This window comes from Cajanus cajan, chromosome 7 (assembly GCF_000230855.2).
Source record: "Cajanus cajan strain Asha chromosome 7, NIPB_CcT2T_4, whole genome shotgun sequence".
In the NCBI taxonomy this organism is placed as follows: Eukaryota; Viridiplantae; Streptophyta; class Magnoliopsida; order Fabales; family Fabaceae; genus Cajanus; species Cajanus cajan.
Genome location: NC_138523.1, coordinates 57,462,250 through 57,486,422, shown reverse-complemented (window position 1 = coordinate 57,486,422; position 24,173 = coordinate 57,462,250). Strand labels below are relative to the sequence as shown.

Here is a 24,173-nt window from a genome sequence, read left to right as displayed (position 1 = left end):
GTTAATGTAGGTGAGGACTATACAACACTTTCACTTCGTATTGTTTTTGTTAACTATTTCAGGAATCAAATTCAATAACGTTTTTGTAACAGATCGATATTTCAACAAATTCAATAACGTCGTAAACCACTTGACTGAATATTACTCACAGATGTTTATGATCCCGTACCAAGCATGGGTTGATTACTAGTTATATTAACACACAATCTGATAGGTCCCGATCCCGATCCTATAAATTGTTATTTGCAGGACACATGAAGACCTTATTATACTAACACACACACGAAAATCTGAACACATTTCATGCGCTATAAGGTTACGAAAAACCAGGGCGTGATATCGTTGAAACAAAATATTGGGAGTCTCAATTCCTCACTAAACCACCTAGAGGCGAAATGAATGTTATTCTATGAATATGGATTTTTGGTTGAGGAATTCGGTATCACTCGAATCCCCGCTCTTTTTAGATCTCATATGTTCTTATTTATACAATTGACAAAAAAATTCATTCTACTGTTGAATTTTTTTTGTGTGTAATTTTTTTAATTTCTTATTTAATTTAATTTTTTTTTATCATAATTATTTATAAATTTTATATTAATATTTTAAATTAAATTATTAATAAATAAAAAAAGATTATGCTATAATATGAATTATTTATATAATTTATATGTTGATGTAAATATATATATATAATTTAGATATTTTAAAATATCTATTTATAAAAATAGTTTAATCGATCTACATTATATTTTATTATTAATTTTTTTTTGAAAAATTTTCATTTAAATAAAATATTTCACTTTAAATCATTTTTTTTTTCAAAAACTAAATTATTCCATTTAAATTCTCAATTCAAGTATTCTCTTAATTAATTGTTGATTTTATAATTGCAGATTAGTTAGGTTTAACGAGTGTTTTCCTAAAATCGTCAAATTCGTTAACAACTTCGTTGTTGGTTTTATAATTGTAGATTAGGTTTAATGTGTCTTAATAAAGTTCTTCAGATCCGTTAATAGTAACACATACTTTGCTTCTAAAATATTGTTTTTTCATGAAAATTTCCAAATCTGTCAATAACCGCCTTGTTTGATGATTCTATAATAGTTTTTCAAGAAACTATTCTGATACGTCATAGGTTTTTAATTATGCAGTAACGTCAACGGATGACTCTAGTTTGGGCTTGGAAGTGACTGTGAACCAGGGAATTGCTGGGAAAACGAATATTAAACTGGGTTTTGGTGAAACATTTAAAGAACTGAAACTAAAGATACATGAGATGACGGGGAATGTTGTTGATGATCAAGTTATCGTCTTTTATACTACTTTCGTTCGAGTGGTTTCTCGGAAGCAGTCCCACGACGGTCTATTGTTTTTGTCTCTTATTATATATTTAGCATTTCTCTGATTTATGACATATGATTGGGATTTACTATAGACACGCTACCTCCGTTATTTGTGTTTGTGGTATCCGAAGACGGGACTGACAAGATACCCGTTTGGGTCAATCTTTTTGATAAAGTTGAAGAAAAGCCGAAGCTTGAGTTGGAGAAAGATCATAAACAGACATCTTCTTCCCAACAAATCACTCGTGTAGAACCAAATACCAAAGAAGAGAAGTCATGCATGCATGTAAACTTCAACATAAATATTAGTTTCTTACTTGGATGCGTCAGCTCTAGCTACAATTATGTCTTGACAGCAGTGTCTTACTGCAACAATCTCATTCTTTTTCTTCTTTTTATTTTTTAAATAAATGCTTTCAACTTGCAAAACAACATACCAGTCTTTCACATCTTCATTTATTTATTAATTGCTTCATGATTTTTTCTCCCCCGTCAGGAAATTTTCTCAACCTCCAATTAGTAAAAATTCTCATCTATATACGCCTTATGAAAAGTAAAAAAAAAATATCAAATATCAGACAATTTGATTTAATTAAGGGGTAAAGATATTTCTATTAAAGTGGAAACTTAGAGCAATTATTAAAATAAGTATCATATTTATATAATGATATTGATAAATATATTTGATAATGTTGACAAACTTGACAATTTGATTATATTTGTTGAGTTAAAGGGTGAAAATGAAATTAGTCAATTTTGACTCTCTTTCTTGATTATAATTAGTTGTATTTGACTTAGTACATGCGAATGAATTTAAATTGATGCTAATAATTGTATTTAGATTTAATTTAACCTTTTATAATTTTAAATAGGTTCAATTTAATCTATTATTATATGAGAAGTCATGCTAATAAGGTCAACTCAATCTTTTTAATGTTGATTGTTAGAGATTTTAAAAAAATCACTTTAAATCATATTATAATCATAAAAGATTAAATTTTTTAAAGAGTATAATGATCATACAGTCGACGAATTAAATATCATTACTAAAATTTTACTTATTTATTATAAAAATCAATAATTTATCATAAATATTAATTTGTGATTAAATAAATGTGAAATTGCTTTAATCAACTTATTTTATCTATTTTTTAAAAGATAAAAAACTATATTCAATTTAACTTAAAATCTATAACCATTTTTTGGTTTACCATATTTACATGGTCGTTGTTTATTGTCCTAAACCTTTCGTCTGAAATTTACACAGTCCACTTTTTCCAATGGATAACACAAATAGTATCTACAAACGACGAGAACAGAATTATATGGATTCAATCCGCAATTCATCATAAAGGACATGTAAACGCATTATTTTTCTGAAAAATCACTGCTCAGTCCAAACTAAAATGTTATTATTTGCGGGTCACACATGGAGCTCACTAAACTATACATACATAACAAACACACACGGGTACGAGACACAGACGGGTACGAGACAACTCTTGCTCTGCATTTTCAATCATTTATTATTTGCAGGGCACATGAGAAGCTTATTATACAACAAATACATGAGATGCATCATGAATCATCTGGGATCTATGGTGAAAAAGGTTTGGATAAAAGTAAGAATTACAATTATTAATGCAGCAAAAAAGGCAATTATAGTCCACGGGGTACTGAAATGAGTATTGTAAGCTTCAGCCAACCATGTCTTCCACTTAGTTGTGTAATGTTTTTGAATTTGCTGCTTAATAGCAATATATTTCTTGCTGGGGGCCACAACATTATCGAGGTGCAAAGTGTCAGAAAATATTTTAGTTGGTAGATCAGCACCCAATTCATTGAAGAGATTAGCCAAGTCTTCGTCGCTTCCGAGCATGTTTCTAAATACACCACTTAATCTTAGCTCCTTCACATCTTCAGCATTGTCAATCAATGAATCCATGAATGAAATGAACGAGCAAAATTCATATTTGCTACGAGCATCTGGACACAGCTCATACGCTATGAGGTTTTGAAAAAGATAAGGCGTGTTATCATTCAAATAAAACATTGGAAGTGTCAATTCCCCGCTAAACCACTTAGATTTGAAATGAATCTTATTCAATGCCAATGAACTTCCTCCTGACAAATTTGGTATCATCCGAATCCCTGCTTTTTTTAGATCTCGTACGTTCTTATAAGTAAAAAAACTGTCAACATCTGGGTTTATTTGAAAATTGTTATCTTCATCACCATCATCTTGCTGGTTTGGGTTTATATTTAGCTCCATTTGATTGTGGATCACCTTTATGGGTGACATTAATAATAAGCGATAAAAATCGAGTATATGAATTGGTTTAGGATTTTGGATAGAGACTCCTGTTGCGCCGTTTCGTTTGAGTTGACCAAAGAGACAAAGATTGAAAAATAAAAATTCCAACTCGGGTCCTTCCTCTTTGCTTAGCATCTCAAGTAATCTCCTTGGAAGTTGGTTTTCCAACAAAATTGAATCTCTCCAAATTTGCAATAGTTGGTGAAGCGTAAGGTTTAGTGCTTCTGGACACTGCATATCCATATTTTCCATGAAATGAAGCAAAGAACATCCATCCACAAATAACAACCAAGCAAGGTCATTGCCATCATACTTCCGTGCTTCCAATATCACGTCATCAGCAAGGTCATTGCCATCATACTTCCGTGCTTCCAATATCACGTCATCAGCAAACTCTTTCTTCAATTCTTCCATGTTATCTTCTATTCTTTTAAGCAAAACTTGTGTCACTTCATCAGAATCTAGATTTTCATTGTATTTTGCAACAAACTCTGATGTCCACAGAAGTTTATAATGCTCTCCTTCCTTTAGAATTTCACTATTGTGATGGATGGGACCAAATGATATCATCTTTGGTGTACAATACTGACTTTTTTTTTCACTTGGAGAAAGATCATTACAGACATCTTCTTCCCAACAAATCACTCGTGTAGTAGAACCAAATACCAAAGAAGAGAAGTCATGCATGCATGTAAACTTCAACATAAATATTAGTTTCTTACTTGGATGCGTCAGCTCTAGCTACAATTATGTCTTGACAGCAGTGTCTTACTGCAACAATCTCATTCTTTTTCTTCTTTTTATTTTTTAAATAAATGCTTTCAACTTGCAAAACAACATACCAGTCTTTCACATCTTCATTTATTTATTAATTGCTTCATGATTTTTTCTCCCCCGTCAGGAAATTTTCTCAACCTCCAATTAGTAAAAATTCTCATCTATATACGCCTTATGAAAAGTAAAAAAAAAATATCAAATATCAGACAATTTGATTTAATTAAGGGGTAAAGATATTTCTATTAAAGTGGAAACTTAGAGCAATTATTAAAATAAGTATCATATTTATATAATGATATTGATAAATATATTTGATAATGTTGACAAACTTGACAATTTGATTATATTTGTTGAGTTAAAGGGTGAAAATGAAATTAGTCAATTTTGACTCTCTTTCTTGATTATAATTAGTTGTATTTGACTTAGTATATGCGAATGAATTTAAATTGATGCAAATAATTGTATCTAGATTTAGTTTAACTTTTTATAATTTTAAATAGGTTCAATTTAATCTATTATTATATGAGAAGTCATGCTAATAAGGTCAACTCAATTTTTTTAATGTTAATTGTTAGAGATTTTAAAAAAACCACTTTGAATCATTTTATAATCATAAAAGACTAAATTTTTTTCAAGAGTATAATGATCATAAATTGATTTTATACCGTCAACTAATTAAATATTATTATTAAAATTTTATTTATTTATTATAAAAATTAATAATTTATCATAAATATTAATTTGTGATTAAATAACAATGTGAAATTACTTTAATCAACTTATTTTTATCTAGTTTTAAAAGATAAAAAAATTATATTCAATTCAACTTAAAATCTATAACCATCTTTTAGTTGACCAAATTTACGTGGTCGTTATTTATTGTCTTAAACCTATCGTCTGAAATTTACACAGTCCACTTTTTCTAATGCATAACGCAAATAATATCTGCAGACGACGAGAACAAAATTATATGGATTCAATCAACAATTCATCATAAAGGACATGTAAACGCGTTATTTTTCTGAAAAATCACTGCTCAGTCCAAACTAAAAGGTTATTATTTGCGGGTCACACATGGAGCTTACTATACTACATACATAACAAACACAGACGGGTACGAGACAACTCTTGCTCCTGCATTTTCAATCATTTATTATTGGCAGGGCACATGAAAAGCTTATATACCAACAAATACATGAGATGCATCATGAATCATTTGGGATCTATGGTGAAAAAGGTTTGGATGAAAGTAAGAATTACAATTAGTAATGCAGCAACAAAGGCAATTATAGTCCACGGGGTACTGAAATGAGTATTGTAAGCTTCAGCCAACCATGTCTTCCACTTAGTTCTGTAATGCTTTTCAATTTGCTGCTTAACAGCAATATATTTCTCGCTCAAGGCCACATTATTATTGAGGTTCCAGTCAGAATAATTATTAGTTGGCAGATCATGACCCAATTCATTGAAGAGATTGGCCAAGTCTTCGTCGCTTCCGAGCAAGTTTCTAAATACACCACTTAATCTCAGCTCCTTCACATCTTCACCATTGTCAATCAATGAATCCATGAAGGAAATGAATGAGCAAAGTTCATATTTGCTACCAACATCTGGACACATCTCATACGCTATCAGGTTTCGAAAAAAATAAGACGCGTAATCATTGAAATTAAATATTGGAAGTCTCAATTCCCCACTAAACCACTTAGATTTGAAATGAATGTCATTCCATACAAATGAATTTGGTATCACTCGAATACCTGCTCTTTTTAGATCTCGTACGTTCTTATAAGTATACCAACAACTAGCATTTGGGTCTATTTGAGAATTGTTGTATTCATCACCATCATCTTGCTGGTTTGGGATTATATTTATCTCCATTTGAGTGTCGATCATCTCTCTGGGTGACAGATATGTTGAGCGAAAATAATCGAGTATATGAATTGGTTTAAGATTTTGGACAAAGACACTTATTGTGCCATTACGTTTGGATTCACCAATGTCATAATGATTGGAAAATAAAAATTCTAACTTGAGTCTCTCCTTTTTGTTTAGCATCTCAAGTAATCTCCTTGGAAGTTGGTTTTCCAACAAAGTTGTATCTGTCCAAATTTGCAATAGTTGGTGAAGCTTAAGGTTTAGTGTTTCTGGAAGCTGCTCATCAACATTTTCCATGAAATGAAGCAAAGAACATCCATCCACAAACAGCATCCAAGCAATTGTCATCATACTTCCGTGCTTCCAATATTACGTCATCAGCAAACTCTTTCTTCAATTCTTCTATGTTATCTTCTATTCTTTTAAGCAAAACTTGTGTCACTTTATCAGAATCTTGATTTTCATTGTATTTTGCAACAAACTTTGATGTCCACAGAAGTTTATAATGCTCTCATTCCTTTAGAATTTTACTACCATGATGGATGAGACCAAATGATATCATCTTTGGCGTACAATACTTCAGAAACCTGTCATTACGTCGCAACATAAGAGGTACCCTTTTGATCTTGGGAGTTGAAATTCTGTTCTTATCAAATCTTTGTTCAGCCTTTTTTAGTTGGGCAAGCTTCTCATCTAATTTCCTCCTCATTATTGAAGAGTTGGCTGGTCTCCAAAATTTTTGCTAAGATTCCTTGTGTTTTTTCCAGAACTATCTAATACAAATACAAATGTTATAAATCAGGGCACAACATAAAAATCAAATAAAAGGGAAAACACTCACCATTAGTCTTACCTTATCTTTTTCCTTTCTTTATTCCCAATTTTTTTTATATATATGAATCACTAAGAATAAATTCTACTATTGATTGTTTTTTACTACGATCACTATGTAATTTTATTGTCTTGATAAATTTTCTTTCAAAATTAATTCATGAATTTCTCAATTTTTACAATCCTCCCTTCAAATTCTTTTAATCCCAAAATCTTTATATCATTTTTTGATTGTTGTTGAAAATCTCTATAAATTGAACCTATATTGAATCATTTTCTACTTAAAACTCACTAATCAAAACATCACACATTTCACCTAAAAATAAATATTAGACTTATATTTTTCCTTGTCTAAAACTAGGATCTTTCACCTCACAAAATCTTTAAATATCATTATTTTATTTTCTCCTTTTGAACCATTTTAATAATTTTCTATCTCAAATTCATCGTATTATACTTCTTATTATTCGATTCAACATTAAAAAAATGATGGTCGCATGTAAAAGAAAGTGATAGGGGAACTCAAACCAAAGTCGAGCTAATAATTCCAGAGAATGAGGGATAAAAAATGCAAAAGAAAAAAGAGAGTAAAATATACATCAACACATGAAAAAGAAAAGAATAAAGTATAGCAAATTAATCATAAATCATAATGACGGATAAAATAATAAGTAAAAAAATTTAATTAAGCTTAAATATGTTTACATCTCTATGATCAATATCATTCTGTCTTTTTTTATTCTCTGTAAATTTTTTTGTTAATTTTAGATTCTTATAATTTTCTTAGTGCTATCTTTTAGTCTTTATTATTAGCTCTAATTAATTTATTTCTAAAATAAATAAAAAATATAGAATATTAATTAAGATAACAGATAATATTTTAAATTAAGATAATTAAATTATTTTTGTGCATAATTTAATTAAGTAATATATTTATTGTTTATTATAAGTAAGAAAAATTACATGTAATTTTATATTTTATTTTTTTTAATATAATATGAAAAATATTTTTTTAATATTATTCTTACTTTTCAGTTAACCAATTTATTTATAACATTATATTTTAAAAATATAATTTAATGAAACGCTTATAATTTTTTTTCTTCAATATATTACTTTTATGACAAAATTACTACTTGTTACACATAAAAATAAATAATTATATTACAATTAATTAAAATTAATAAATTGATACTTAAAAGTAGCATTAAAAGTTAGGTATTAAAATACATTATAAGTAAATTATAATATATTTTAAAAAAATACAATATTAAAAAAATTAACAAAATTAAATGTAAGAATAAAATTAAATACAATAAAAATTAAATTATGATAAAAGGAATATATAAATTAAATGTAATAAATATGATTATTTGTAATATATTAAAATTAAAATTAATTGCAAAATTAAATTATATATAATTATATTATTTTATATAATAATAAATATATTAATTAGATCATGCATGTAAATGTAATTTAATTATTTCAATCTAAAATATTATTTATTACCTTTATTATCTTAATTGATATTTTATATTTTGTCTCAATTTTTGTGTGGCAATTTTCTTTCTCCTTTTAGCACAAAACTAACTAGAATTATTAATAAGGATTATAAAGCAACACAAAGAAACGTCAAAGATCTAAAAATGAATAATTATTTCAGAGAAATTAAAATAAGACAAAATAATATTTGCAAGAAATTAAATTTTATTTAAGCGAAAAAAAAAGATGCATTAATAAAAGGTAATGACATTTCTTATATACAATTTTATTTATGACATTAAATGAACATAATATATAGTTAATTAATAAAATAGAAAAAATACATTGCAGGGCATTTTTTCTAGATATGATATTTACATTGTTGAGAGCTCTTTAGTTTCTAACTCTTTCCTTATTAATGCCGAGAAAAAAAATGGAGATAACTGCGCATTATGCTGCTGAAGCATAAAGGGACTGTAGCAAATGCATAACAACTACCGATTAATTAGATCACAGTATAAAAAAAAACCTTTATAACTTTGTTGGCCTAGGGAAAGTGTGCAATTACCAACAATTTTAAGAACAAAACTTTTATAAATTTTCTTTTGTCTTTTATTAATTATTATCATAGAATTCATACATTTTTATAAATAATTAAAATAATAACAAATAATATATCTACCAAGAACAAGAAATTACTTTTATATATAGATATATAGAGATAGATAATATAGTCATAGGCTTACAGCAGTTACGGTAATTTTGAAATATAAACTTTAAAGCAAAACAAACCATGACATGCATGCAAAGGAACACTACACCTCAAAATTAGAATATCCAAGTATGATTAATCATTTAGTAAATTAAAAAGTACGATAGACAGAATCAAAGTGTCGCACCTGAGAAAAACTCTGCAGTGTCCTCTATGGCGGAGATCGGAGTGAGAGTTTGAAAGCTACGCCAAGTACTGTGTTATAAGAGCTTGAAGAGGCCTTGGAAGTGGAGATCAACGTTTACCTTTGCCAACATCAAGATGCGGACAACTGGAAATATTAAACTAGCAACTTGCACATGTCAAAATTAATAAAAATAAAAATATTGAACTTGCAAATTGCAAGACACAGACAAAGATAAATACTAATTAAACTTGCAAGTTGCAATTACATGTAGTGCCCGTTTCTCCATCATAGTATGATATTGTCCGCTTTAGGCTAGGCTCGCACGGTTTTGTTTTAGGACTCCTTCCCAAAAAGTTTCATACCCGCATCAAATCCAGCTGAACCGTTGACTCTGATACCACTTGTAGTGCCCGGTAGTCTACCTGTTTCTCTACCATAGTATGATATTGTTCGCTTTGAGCTAGGCCCGCATGATTTTGTTTTTGGGCTCCTTTCCAAAAGGCCTCATACTATATGAAATGGTGGACACCCTTATAAACTAGCCAATGTTCTTTCATTTTACAGACGTGGGACTTGGGATAAATCCTAACACATACATAGGTAAACCCAAAAATACTATTAAACTTGCACATGGAAGCAACTATCTGCTTTTGATAACATTATCATCTTGACTTGATTTTTCAAAAGTCCATAAACATCCACATATTAAACTTGCAAATCGCAAGACGAGGACAAAGGTAAATATTCAACTTGCAAGTAATAATTACAGTACATGGCCAAATATATAAATATAATCCTCTAATTAATGCGTTTTCCTTTTCTTGCTGTATAAATAGTTATTTTAATTCCACACTTGTTTTTGAAATTTGTTCATTGTATAACATGCGAAAACATTGAGTTGTAACTTGTAATTATAGCTTTATTTAGGTTTCACTGGATGATTTAATTTGATTTTGATGTTTTCTTTATAACCTTAAGCCTTATATGAAATTCATTTAACTAATCATAGGTTTAGCATCATTAATTAAATTAGGTTTTGTTTTCTGGTTTGAACAGTCATTGGTTGTTGTCCTTTCACCGTCAATAATAACTTTATCTTTATCTTTATTCTGTTATGTCAAGCTTCTACACATTTACTCGGCTCAAAAGTCGTTTGCTGTAATCAGGCACGTCAAATTTTTTTTTTTAATTATACAATAGAATTTTTATTTTATTTTTAAAAATAAATTAAAATTATCATTTTTTTATATATATTTTTATTTTAATATAAAATAATACGATTATAATGTTTTGTTATTCTTATTATTAATTTTTTTATGCATTATACTTATAAAAGGAAAAAATATATTTTTGATTTTTTTTTAAATTTTTCAAAATTTTGTTCTAAATTTTTAATTTATTTATTTTTTCTTAATTTGGAGATACGTTACTTTTGATTTATTCGTATAATATTTTATAAAACTCGATAATATAAAAATAAAATTAAATAAAAATATAATATATCTTATTATTATTATTATTATTTCTTTAATATAATAAAACATGTTATTTTTTAATTTAAGGTTTAATATGTTAAATGTTTAATGTAATAAAAATATAGTATATCTATAACCATTTTTTAGTTGACCAAATTTACATGGTCGATGTTTATTGTCTTAAACCTATCGTCTGAAATTTACACAGTCCACTTTTTTCAATGCATAATGCAAATAGTATCTGCAGATGACGAGAACAAAATTATATGGATCCAATCAACAATTCATCATAAAGGACATGTAAACGCATTATTTTTCTGAAAAATTACAGCTCACTCCAAACTAAAATGTTATTATTTGCGGGTCACACATGGAGCTTAATTACTATAACAAACACAGACGGGTATGAGACAACTCTTGCTCCTGCATTTTCAATCATTTATTATTTGCAGGGCACATGAAAAGCTTATTATACCAAGAAATACACGAGATGCTTCATGAATCATCTGGGATGTATGGTGAAAAAGGTTTGGATAAAAGTAAGAATTACAATTAGTAATGCAGCAAAAAAGGCAATTATAGTCCAGGGGGTACTGAAATGAGTATTGTAAGCTTCAGCCAACCATGTCTTCCACTTAGTTCTGTAATGCTTTTCAATTTGCTGCTTAACAGCAACATATTTCTTGCTGAAGGCCACAACATTATCGAGGCACCAGCTGTCAGAATACATTTTAGTTGGCAAATCATGACCCAATTCATTGAAGAGATTGGCCAAGTCTTTGTCGCTTCCGAGCGAGTTTCTAAATACACCACTTAATCTCAGCTCCTTCACATCTTCAGCATTGTCAATCAATGAATCCATGAATGAAATGAACGAGCAAAATTCATATTTGCTACGAGCATCTGGACACATCTCATACGCTATGAGGTTCCGAAAAAAATAGAGCGTGTTATCATAGAAATGAAATATTGGAAGTCTCAATTCCCCACTAAACCACTTAGATTTGAAATGAATGTCATTCCATGCAAGTGAATTTCCTGCGGACAAATTTGGTATCATCCGAATCCCTGCTCTTTTTAGATCTCGTACGTTCTTATAAGTAAACCAATTGCCGGCATTTGGGTCTATTTGAGAATTGTTGTGTTCATCACCATCATCTTGCTGGTTTGGGATTATGTTTATCTCCGTTTGATTGTCGATCACTTTTTCGGTTGACAGATATGTTGAGCGATAATAATCGAATATATGAATTGGTTTAGGATTTTGGACACTGACACTTATTGTGCCACAACGTTTGGATTGACCAAAGTCAGAATGATTGGAAAATAAAAATTCCAACTTGGGTCCTTTCTCTTTGCTTAGCATCTCAAGTAATCTCCTTGGAAGTTGGTTTTCCAGCAAAATTGTATCTCTCCGAATTTGCAATAGTTGGTGAAGCTTAAGGTTTAGTGCTTCTGGACACTGCTCATCAATATTTTCCATGAAATGAAGCAAAGAACATCCATCCACAAACAACATCCAAGCAAGGTCATTGTCATCATACTTCCCTTCCAATATTACGTCATCAGCAAACTCTTTCTTCAATTCTTTCATGTTATCTTCTATTCTTTTAAGCAAAACTTGTGTCACTTCATCAGAATCTTGATTTTCATTGTATTTTGCAACAAACTTTGATGTCCATAGAAGTTTATAATGCTCTCCTTCCTTTAGAATTTCACTGTCGTGATGGATGGGACCAAATGATATCATCTTTGGTGTATAATATTTCACAAACTTGTCATTACGTCGTAACATAAGAGGTACCCTTTGGATCTTGGGAGTTGAAATTCTGTTCTTATCAAATCTTTGTTCAGCATTTTTTAGTTGGGCAAGCTTCTCATCTAATTTTCTGCTCATTATTGAAGAGTTGGCTGGTCCCCAAAATTTTTGCTAAAATTCCTTGTGTTTTTTCCAGAACTATCTAATACAAATACAAATGTTATAAATTAGAGGCACAACATAAAAATCAAATCAAAGGGAAAACACTCACCATTAGTCTTACCTTCTCTTTTTCCTTCTTTATTCCCATTTTTTTTATATGCACTAAGAATAAATTCTACTATATTGATTGTTTTTTACTACGGTCACTATGTAATTTTATTGTCTTGATATTTTTTCTTTCAAAATTAATTCATGAATTTCTCAATTTTTCCTTCAATTTTTTTTAATCCCAAAATATTTATATCATTTTTTGGTTGTTGTTGAAAATCTCTATAAATTGAGCCTATATTGAATCATTTTCTACTTAAAACTCACTAATCAAAACATCACACATTTCATCTAAAAATAAAAATTAGACTTATATTTTTCCTTCTTTAAAACTTCAATCTTTCACCTCACAAAATCTTTAAATATAATTATTTTATTTTCTCCATTTTGAACCATTTTAATAATTTTCTATCTCAAATTCATTGTATTATACTTCTTATTATTCCATTCAACATTAAAAAAAATGATGGTCGTATGTAAAAGAAAGTGATAGGGGAACTCAACCAAATTCGAGTTAATAATTCCAGGGAATGAGGGATAAAAAATGCAAAAGAAAAAAAAGTAAAATAAACATCAATACATGAAAAAGAAAATAATAAAGTAGAAAATTAATCATAAATCATAATGACGGATAAAATAATAAGTAAAAAATTTAAGCTTAAATATGTTTTCATCTCTATGATCAATATAATTCTGTCTTTTTTATTCTCTGTAAATTTTTTGTTAATTTTAGATTCTTACGATTTTCTTAGTGTTATCTTTTTAGTCTGTATTATTAGATCTAATTAATTTATTGCTAAAATAAATAAAAAAATATAGAATATTAATTAAGATAACAGATAACATTTTAAATTAAGATAATCAAATTATTTTTGTGCATAATTTAATTAAGTAATATATTTATTGTTTAATATAAGTAAGAAAATTACATGTAATTTTATATTTTTAAACCCTAAAATATTAAAAAACTAAATGTAAGAATAAAATTAAATGCAATAAAAATTAAATTATGAAAAAAGGAATAAATTAAATGTAATAAATATCATTATTTGTAATATATTAAAATTAAAAATTAATTACAAAATTAAATTATATATAATTATATTATTTTATAAAATAATAAATATATTAATTAGATCATGCATGTAAAAGTAATTTAACTATTTCAATTTAAAATATTATTTATTACTGTTATTATCTTAATTGATATTTTATATTTTGTCTCAATTTTTGTGTGGCAATTTTGATTCTCCTTTTGGCACAAAACTAACTAGAATTATTAATAAGGATTAGAAAGTAACACAAAAAAACGTCAAAGATCTAAAAATGACTAATTATTTTAGAGAAATTAAAATAAGACTAAATATTATTTGCAAGAAATTAAATTTTATTCAAGCCAAAAAAATAAAAATAAAAGATGCATCAATAAAAGGTAATGAAATTTCTTATATACAATTTTATTTATAAGTTTATACGATTTTTTTTTTTTTTTTGTAATTTTCAATTCTAAATTATAAAGCAATATACAATTACAAACCATGACATGAATAAATAGCACCCGTGTTTAAAATATTTTATAGTTGAGAAGAGAGAAAAAAAAGTTGAGTGGCGTTTTTAAATGTGAGAAATTAAAAAAAAAAGTGAAGAGTTGTGTTGAATTTTTTTTTCTCCTATTTAAATATATTTTTAAGTACTTATAAAATGATTGATTTTTAATTTTGGTTTTTGTAAAAACTTTTAATTGTTTATATTCTTCTAAAGTTTGTAATTATTATTTGCAATCCTTATAAAATATATTTTTATCTTTATAAAATAAGTAAATTTTGGTTTTAGTCTCAGTAATTTTTTTTTTTATAGCTTTTATCTATCTAAAATCTAACATGATTATTTTTAGTCTCAATGAATGATTTTAAAGTATATAAATAATTTTTATTTTAATGATCTATAATTTTTTTAAAAAATGTAATCACACACTAACATGGTATCATTAATAGTTGTGAGTAGTACTTTATATGATCACTTAACCATGAACAAATAAGTAGTATTTACAATAAAAAAATAAATAAGTAATTAACAATGATTACACAATAATTAAGATTAAATGATAATTTAAATTTTTAAAAATAAATTATAAGAACTAAAATTAAAACTTATTAATTTTATAAAGACTAAAAAATCGTTAATTTTTAAATAACCTCTATCATTTTTTAGTGATGCAACTTATTAACAATTTATATATTTTGCCATGTTATATGACATATTGAGATACATCACATTCATTATAGGATTATTTTAATAAGTTTTAAAATTCATATGAACCAAAATAAAAGTAATTGAAAGATTAAAATTAAAATTTATCATCTTCATGGGAATTAAAAAATATTCATATGTTTAATTATAATTTAATAACCTAAACTTAGTTTTTTTTAATTCATGTATGAAATTATATAAATCATACATAACATAGGTAGAACATAAAATACTAATGGCAAGATCCCTACTATAAAGTAAAATAGAAAAATGGTAACCTCTAAAATTTTTTAAAATTTGTTTTTATCCTCCAAAATATTTTATATTAAATTAGTCCCTCTTAAATTATAATATATTAAGTTTGATATATTTTTTTAACTTTGTTAGTAATTGTGTCTTATATGGAAAAAAAAATCCTAACAAACGAAAAGTTTTCTTTTAATTTACTAAAAAATTTCAAATTCATTTTTGTTCTCTAATTTTTTGTTATATTAAATTAGTCAATATAAAATTAGAAAAAATTGACTCTAATTCTTGAAAAATATTACTTCCATCTTGTTGAGGTCCAACAATAGATATAAGCAGATAATTTTATTTATTATTGTAATAGTTCTATTTGTGTGTTATAATTATAGTGAAAACCATTTACTAATGGAGCTATTAATTTTAGTTATGTTTACTAATAGAACATATTTTTGGTTGGTGAAAATGTTATTTTTGACAGAGTATTAAAATGATCTAATTATATATGTTATCCAATCTTTTAGAAAAAAGTTAAATAAAATAAAAACAGAACCTCTTAATGACCAGATTTATTTTGTTCTACTTTTACATTTACAGGGACTAATTTAATTTAAAAGGAAATAGATGACCAAAAAGGAATTTAAATGTTTTTAGAAAGACTAAGAATGTTTTATATTTGTCACGTGTATTTTTATTTATCATGCAGAACATCATTATTGATGGAACTATAATTTTTTTTTAGAGAAACTAATTTAATAAAAAAAAATTAAAAACTAAATGCGAATTTTAATTGTTTTTATTATAGAGAAATTAAACCCAACTTTTACCCTATAGAAAATTAAACTCACCACCATAAATTGTTCTCAATTTAGTGAGACTTTGAAGTCATGGAAACTCCACCGTTTGTATTTTCTTAGATCCCGAACTTCTGAATAATGATCGACATACACCAAAAGAAAAAAGTAAACAAGTATATATAAGATATATATATATATATATATATATATATATATATATATATAATTATATAATTATACACACACATTAATATATATCTACAAAATCTAATAATCTCTCTTGTTTGTTAAAATCTTCTTGTTGGATGTTACATGTTCATGGGAGAGACAGAAGAAGAAAAAAACTAGTAAAATTATGCTTTTGGTCCATTTCATCATTCAAATAAATATTGAAAATCACAGGCATGAGCAAATAAATAAAAAATATTAAACTTACAAAGAAGCTATTGCGTCTGCTTTGTACCGTACTTGATATCCCTAGCTATCTTGATATATATATATATATATATATATATATATATATATATATATATATATATATATATGGAAGTTAGTGACTCTTTGTTTTGAAGTATCAGGATAGCTTCGAAGCAAATATATATCTAACCAAGGAAGGAATGAAATTTGTCTCAAAATTAAAAGTAACGAATCATTTGTAACCAAGGAAGAAAGGGATTTCTCATATTAAAGTAAGCCAGGTACGGTTTCTCAAACAAGACACCCTGAAGTTATGTTTTTTAATTATACTGTAGACATATTAATAACAATATCTGTCAAGCATATGGTCAAAGGTTCATTTTTTTTACATATGTATATAAAAAATATTTGTTGAATTGAAAAATACCAACCCTTAAATTAATCACAATATCTTATGAACTTAATCTTTAGTTTTTAAGAGATTTTTTGGCTTACCGAATATATATATATATATATATATATATATATATATATATATATATATATATATATATATAACTTCACCTATTTTATATATATTTATATTGTCTTCTATTAACTTGTACTTGAATTATTAACAGAGAATAGATCACAAACGATTATTATACTTTAATTCTGAATTACTCATTAGTTTCATTTTCATAAATTATTTTTCTAAATATTGAATCATAATAATTTAAAATATGAAAATTAAGCAAATACTTAAAAATTGTCTATTTATTTTCTACTTTTCAGATTTCGATTTTTTTTTCTTCATGTTTTAATGTTTCAAAAATAATTATAAAAAAAAAACTGAGATTTACGATAAATAAATGGTCATATTGAGCTTCTTCTCTATAAAGAAAGAAACTTAAAAAGATTATTATAAAAATAAATAAAATTTAATGATCAGTTAAAGTTGAAGTGTATTTACAAAATTGGTACAATTTAAAAATTAATTCAAATCTAATTATAAAATTCAAAATATATTCATAAAAAAGGTTAAATTAATCTCCAGGTTCCTATGATTTTAACAAGTTTTTAATTAAGTCCGTGTACTTAAAACACTTAATCTTGAAATTAAATTGTCATATACTAATACTGTTAAAATTCTGTTAATTTATGTCAATTGAAAATTATCACATGACAATGTTTTTCATTTATTTATTAGGAACACATATAATCTTAATATAATAATTATCCTATTTTTTTTTCATTTTTTTGAAGATTTAAATACAGATTTCATTGTATACATACAACTTTACAAGATATACAAAAGTTCTATAATCCTTTTAGCATACTCCGAAAAAAATCTTATTTGTGATGCACACGGAAAAAAGTCATTAATTTATATTCCATTAAAGAGAATTCTCTATTTTAGTGTATATATTATTGTTGACAATTTTAACTTTTAAAAATTAGACAATAATAATTAATAATAGTAAAAAAAAAAGTCTTTTGACATAAGATTTTTTTTTAATCTCTTAATAATTGCTCACTAGTTTTTACTAACATAAGTATTCAAAGAAAAGTATGGAATGTCTTTTACTTACTAATTATATATAAAGATGATTCTTTCTTTTCTTGTACACATTATTATTATTTTTTTTTACACTTTTAGCCCTTTAAAAAGTTGTAAAATAATGATTAATGAAAGTAAAAAAAAACAGTCTCTTAATATGTAAATTTTTTATTTGAATATTTTTATAATTACTTATTACCTTCACTAATGTGTATGTATTCAAGGAAATAGTTTCTTTTACTCACTCGTATATATAAAAAAAAGTGAATGCATATATTGATGAAATTATTTTATGGTATTTATATTTTATAAAGATATAATTTTTATCAGAGGAATATAATTAATTTTTATTTATAAGATCTCTATTTATAGAGAAAATTTATGATATAAAATCAAATATTGATATAATTTTATTCTAAAAATAAGAAAACAAATCCTAAAATAATTAAAACAGATTAAATTTAAATATTTAAAATATAAATAAAAGATTTTTATAAAAATTAATTTATTTTTCTAAAAATATTTATACATATTTTCAACATATATTAATGACAATGTACCTATAATGTCCGTTAATATATATATATATATATATATATATATATATAATATTTATTCACATCATAAATAAAATTAGTGTTATGTTACAATATTAATTCAATCATGCAGTGACTAATTATTTTTTTGTAAGCACACATAAAAGGGTCTTTATTTTCCAACGTACCTATTTTATATCCAAATACCAGATTCAACCCTGGTAATAGTTTCACCATGATAAAAACGCATAATAATTTATTTATTTTTCTGATTTAGAATGGTTTGCGAAAGTGTAAAATGATTAAAATAAGAACTATATATGATAGCATTCGAGCCATTCTCCAATAATGAACGCGCATTAATGTGGTAAAAATAAATCACCGTGTGAGCATTCGAGCGAAGAAATGTCTGGAAACAATCCTCTAAGACCTCAGATTTCACCCCTCCAAAGAGATGCTCCATATTAACTTAGCAAATTGTCAACAGTGAAATTTTCTAGCGTTGAGAGGTAAATATATTCCTAAAGCATCGATCTTTACTAGTAGATTGTAAAAATTATACAAAGGCATGGCGAATCCGTAAACCCTAGATTGTAACTAAAACAACCCAACGTGATTAAGCTATGGATCTATATATTCCACAACTCTCGAATAAACATGTTGCTTAATCGTTTGTATTTTGTTGTTAGCTTTGACATATTCAATAAAAATAAGATAGCTAGCTAGTAGTATAACAACCGGTAGAAAGGTGGTGATTGGTGAGTTACTTATCAAATATATTTATTTAGAGTTTACTTGACATACAATGGCTTGAATGATGTGGTTCATAGAATTGAGTCACGCTCTAAGTACTTGCATCGTCGCTTCATCATGAATGAAATATGTCTCCTAACCCTCCATGTTACTTGGATCCATGTGTCTATTGAGTCGGTCACTTGATTACACAATCGACTCTGATATTACTTGTAGTGTATTGGAGGTTATCATATACATACAAATGTTTTCACATTTTCACATTGGTAAAATATTGTCCGTTTTGAGTCTAGCCCTCACAATTTTGCTTTTGGATACCACCCAAAAGATCTCTATATCAATAAAGACAATCATGTGTATATAAATTTAAGGAGGAGCCTTTTTGTGCTTTTTCATTGACATATTTCTCTAAGTAAATTTTATTTTTCTCAATAGTTTGGAACTCAAGCTTTATTTAATTTTGAAATAGTTAATGTAGATGAGGACTCCAACACTATAAGTATTATTTTTGTAAACGATTTCAGGAATCAAATTCAATAACATTTTTGTAGCATAACTCGATATTTGCAATCAGTTTAATAGACACACAACAAATTCAATAGCGTCATACAAATGTTCATGATCTCGTACTAAGCTTGGATTGATAACACAAAATCTGATAGGTCCCAATCCTAAAAATTATTATTTGCAAAGCAAATGGACTTGGAGACTTTATTATACTAACACACTTGAGAGTTGAGACTACTCATCCTGCATGCATTATGAATCATTATTAGGATGTATGGTGAACAAGGTTTGGATAAAAGCGAGAATTAATATTAGTAACGCAGCCAAAAAGGCAATTATAGCCCATGGGGTATTGAAATGAGTGTTGTAAGCTTCAGCCAACCACGTCTTCCATTTATTGATGTAATGCTTTTGAATTTGCTGCTTAACAAAAATATATTTCTTGCTGAAGGCCACAACATCAGTGGGGAAACTGTCACAATACATTTTAGTTGGCAAATCATGACCAATTCATTGAAGAGATTGGCCAAGTCTTCGTCGCTTCCGAGCAAATTTTCAAATACACCATTTAATCTGAGCACCTTAACATCTTCAGCATTGTCAATCAATGAATCCATGAATGAAATGAATGAGCAACATTCATATTTGCAACGTACATCTGGACACATCTCATACGCTATGAGGTTTCGAAAAAAATAGGGCGCCATATCGGTGTAACTATGTATTGGGAGTCTCAATTCCCCACTAAACAACTTAGATGTGAAATGAATGCCATTCCATATGCATATGCGTCTTCGGCTGAGGAATTTGGTATCACTCAAATCCCTACTCTTTTTAGATCTCGCACGTTCTTATAAGTAGGCCAAATATTTGGATGTATTTAAAAAATTTTGTGTTCATCACCATCATCTTGTTGCTTTAGGATTGTATTTATCCCCATTTCATGGTAGATGTCAATGCTGATCAACTTTTCAGGTGAAAGTATGCTGAGCCATAATAATCGAGTATATGAATTGGTTTAGGATTTTGGACAAAGACAGATATTGTTCTATTTCGTTTGGATTTCATAAAGATTGGAAAATTAAAATTCCAACTTGGGTCCTTCGTTTAGCATCTCAAGTAATCTCCTTGGAAGTTGGTTTTCCAACAAACGTGTATCTCTCCAAAAATACATTAGTTGGTCAAACGTAAGGTTTAGTACTTCTTGACACTGCTCATCAATATTTAATTTCCATGAAATGAAGCAAAAAACATCCATCCACAAACAACATCCAAGCAAGGTAATTGTCATCATACTTCCCTTCCAATAATACATCATCAGCAAACTCCTTCTTCAATTCTTCTATGTTATCTTCTATTCTTTTAAGCAAAACTTGAGCTCCTTCCACAAAATCTTTATTTCCATTGTATTTTGCAGCAAACTTTAATGTCCATAGAAGTTTATAATGCTCTCCTTCCTTTAGAATTTTATTATCATGATGGATGGGACCAAATGATATCATCTTTGATGAACAATACTTAACAAACCTTTGATTACGTCGCAACAAAGCAGGTACCCTTTGGATCTTGGGTGTTGAAATTTGATTCATTTTATCAAATCTTTGTTCTGCTATTTTTAGTTGGTCAAGCCTTTGGTCCAAAATGATGTATAAAAATTGAGACAAGAACATTGGAAGAGTTATACCTGTAGACGTTCCACTTTCCTGTTTGTAATTTCTCTGGGAGTACAACACTATAACCTTGCTCTGTTAGAAGTAAAGATCATATCAAATATGCCTGACAAATAAAATAATTGCAAGAAGGTAATGCAATATTGATAATAAGCCAGGCATATGAAAATACTCGTTAGTCAATAATGGATAGAAGAAAATAATGCTAAGTTGTGAGGAAAGTTGAATATGATCACCTTTGAGAAACATAATGTGTTATCAAATAATGACAAATGACATTCTGAATTAAGTCTTAGTCCTATCATAGCCTCCAAAAAATGTAAAATGAATCTGAATAAAATTCACAGAGCACTAGGCCAATCACATCATCAATTAATACATCATTATAACAGTTAATTAACAATTAAGTACCAAATAACTTGATGCATGAGGTGAAGATTCATCATGCATGATGAGCATGGAATGAGGAACTAAAATTTATGCGCTACACCATTCAACCTTCACCGAGCTTCTCAGTAAACAATTAAAATAAAGAAGCCCCCAGGGCCCCAGTAAATGAAGTGGGAACTAGGAATCAGTATCATCCTGTTTTGATTGATCCCAAGAGTTAGTGACACTATTAATTTTAAAATGCAAAATCTTATCATTATTCCTATTTTATGTAGTAGCAATTGGCGGTGTTTTTGTGTATGACTTATTGGCATCCTGATCTAGGTATCACTGAACTATCTATTCTACCTGTAAGTCAATTTTTCACAAGCAGGTTACTGCTTTAACTGAGCCTAACGTCTCCGTTCCGGTATAAACCTATTTCATCTTTTCAGAGCTTTTAGGCAACAATGCTAATGACATCCTTAATTCCTTATTTTTCCTACTTTTGCTGCATTTGGCATCAATTATAGTGATCAGTTATTTGTTACATTAAAATAAGAAAGTTGAATGCATGGTTTTAAATTGCGGTTGCGGTCGCGGTTGCGGTTGCGGTTGCAGTCGCGGTTGCAGTTACTGCGGTTGCAGGTATTGCGAGTATTGCGATGCGGATTGCGGCTGTTGCGGTGTGAAATTATTAATTATTTGCACTAAATATAAAAAAATGTAATTATTGATATATGTTTTATTTTTAAAGAGTTATACATTTTTATTCCTTTTTTAAAACATCCTATTATTTTAATGAATAATTTTATTTATTTTAAAATTAATTTAAAAGTAAGAGAAACACAATAGTGGTTAGATTAATTCCTACTCAATATTTGTCAGAATATCTCAAAAGCAAATTGTCTCATTGACGCAAATAAAAATCTTAAAAGTACACATTTAGACAAATTTTAAATAGACAAGAAAGAAAAAAAGACATGGTTTGATATAAAATAATATGACTGCCCACAAGTTTCATTGTCATCAATTATCTGAGAAGCAATGCCACCCTTCAGAGATGCATTTCACTACAAGGAAAAAATATGAAATTTTTATTAATAATATTGTAAAACTATAAAAAGCATGAATTTTTTTTCACAAGTGAAAAATTATATATATAATAAATTTATAACTCACATGATACTTATTACCACATAGTAGAGTGACGAGGATGATCATAGCCTGCACTCTCGCTTTGGCTATCCCCTTGTGTGGCTCCTTGTCCAAAAACATAATCAAAAAATCCACCACTTTGTTGTTGATAATAAAGATCATTATAATTCATTGATGGTTGGTGGTATGAGGGAACTTGGTCACTTCCATATTGATTGTATGCATTAAAATAAGGATGTTGATAAACTAATGGTGGATAGTACCCTTGACTACTTTCTGAAGAATCATCAATATTGAATTCACTAAAACTTTGTTCAATATGAGAAGATGAAGAATCTTGACATGACACATTTTGTTTATTTTTTCCTCTTCTAACTCGTGAATTATCTCTTCTATTATCACCTGAAAATGAACGATCAGGAGGAATCATACCTGGCATAGAAGTAGTGAAATCAATTACCAGATTTGTGTCACGCCTATTATATGGAGTCTCTTGATATGGATCATTTTGTCTTTGTTCATCCTCATCATCCTCACCATCATTTTCTTCACCTTCAATATCAACACCATCATCACCACTATTATTACTTGGTGGGCTTAAGTCACCACCATCATTATCACTATCTCCACCTTCCACATCTTCATCATCTGTATCAATTCGAGGCAACCACTCTGAATTTTGAACTCCATCTAAAAGTGGATTTTCTCTTTCTTCTATCCATGCAGATAATGGATCATCTTCTCGAAATATATAATCAAGATTAATTGGATTGAAACTTGATTCAATTTCTTCTTGAATTTTTCTCATTTGATGCCTCATTTTCAATTTCATGTTGTAATGTGTAAAGACAAGTTTTTGCAACTTTTTTGTACTTAAGCCTATTCCTTGTCTTTGTATG

General features: G+C 27.7%; 4 protein-coding genes across 6 annotated transcripts; all 4 read right to left on the bottom strand.

Moving 5' to 3' along the window:
• Positions 1-2,931: 2,931 nt before the first annotated feature.
• Positions 2,932-4,230, bottom strand: LOC145950102 (UPF0481 protein At3g47200-like). The gene has a single exon (XM_083061032.1). The coding sequence runs from the start codon at positions 4,228-4,230 to the stop codon at positions 2,932-2,934; it is 1,299 nt and encodes a 432-aa protein (XP_082917158.1).
• Positions 4,231-5,511: 1,281 nt separating this feature from the next.
• LOC145949649 (UPF0481 protein At3g47200-like) lies at positions 5,512-9,985 on the bottom strand. Of its 2 annotated transcripts, none has more exons than XM_083060250.1 (2): positions 9,531-9,985; positions 5,512-7,088 (listed from the first exon to the last, which is right to left on the bottom strand). In XM_083060250.1, exon 2 carries the CDS (start codon positions 6,664-6,666, stop codon positions 5,650-5,652), a length of 1,017 nt encoding a protein of 338 aa, XP_082916376.1. In that variant the 5' UTR covers positions 6,667-7,088; positions 9,531-9,985; the 3' UTR covers positions 5,512-5,649. The 2 variants fall into 2 exon arrangements, with proteins under 2 accessions (XP_082916376.1, XP_082916377.1); XM_083060251.1 differs by having other exon boundaries at positions 5,512-7,084.
• Positions 9,986-11,337: 1,352 nt separating this feature from the next.
• On the bottom strand, positions 11,338-16,816 carry LOC145949648 (UPF0481 protein At3g47200-like). Of its 2 annotated transcripts, none has more exons than XM_083060248.1 (3): positions 16,761-16,816; positions 16,376-16,455; positions 11,338-12,966 (listed from the first exon to the last, which is right to left on the bottom strand). In XM_083060248.1, the coding sequence occupies exon 3, from the start codon at positions 12,900-12,902 to the stop codon at positions 11,508-11,510; it is 1,395 nt and encodes a 464-aa protein (XP_082916374.1). In that variant the 5' UTR covers positions 12,903-12,966; positions 16,376-16,455; positions 16,761-16,816; the 3' UTR covers positions 11,338-11,507. The 2 variants fall into 2 exon arrangements, with proteins under 2 accessions (XP_082916374.1, XP_082916375.1); XM_083060249.1 differs by having other exon boundaries at positions 11,338-12,962; positions 16,761-16,807.
• A 6,166-nt stretch (positions 16,817-22,982) lies between these two features.
• Positions 22,983-24,126, bottom strand: LOC145949647 (uncharacterized). Its single transcript, XM_083060247.1, has 2 exons — positions 23,299-24,126; positions 22,983-23,189 (listed from the first exon to the last, which is right to left on the bottom strand). Exon 1 carries the CDS (start codon positions 24,104-24,106, stop codon positions 23,309-23,311), a length of 798 nt encoding a protein of 265 aa, XP_082916373.1. The 5' UTR covers positions 24,107-24,126; the 3' UTR covers positions 22,983-23,189; positions 23,299-23,308.
• Between the last annotated feature and the right edge of the window lie 47 nt (positions 24,127-24,173).

What these genes read in the sequence shown, in the direction of transcription:
- LOC145950102 (XM_083061032.1), bottom strand. Translation starts at nt 4,230, where the DNA reads ATGATATCATTTGGTCCCATCCATCACAATAGTGAAATTCTAAAGGAA.
- LOC145949649 (XM_083060250.1), bottom strand. Translation starts at nt 6,666, where the DNA reads ATGATGACAATTGCTTGGATGCTGTTTGTGGATGGATGTTCTTTGCTT.
- LOC145949647 (XM_083060247.1), bottom strand. Translation starts at nt 24,106, where the DNA reads ATGAAATTGAAAATGAGGCATCAAATGAGAAAAATTCAAGAAGAAATT.
- LOC145949648 (XM_083060248.1), bottom strand. Translation starts at nt 12,902, where the DNA reads ATGAGCAGAAAATTAGATGAGAAGCTTGCCCAACTAAAAAATGCTGAA.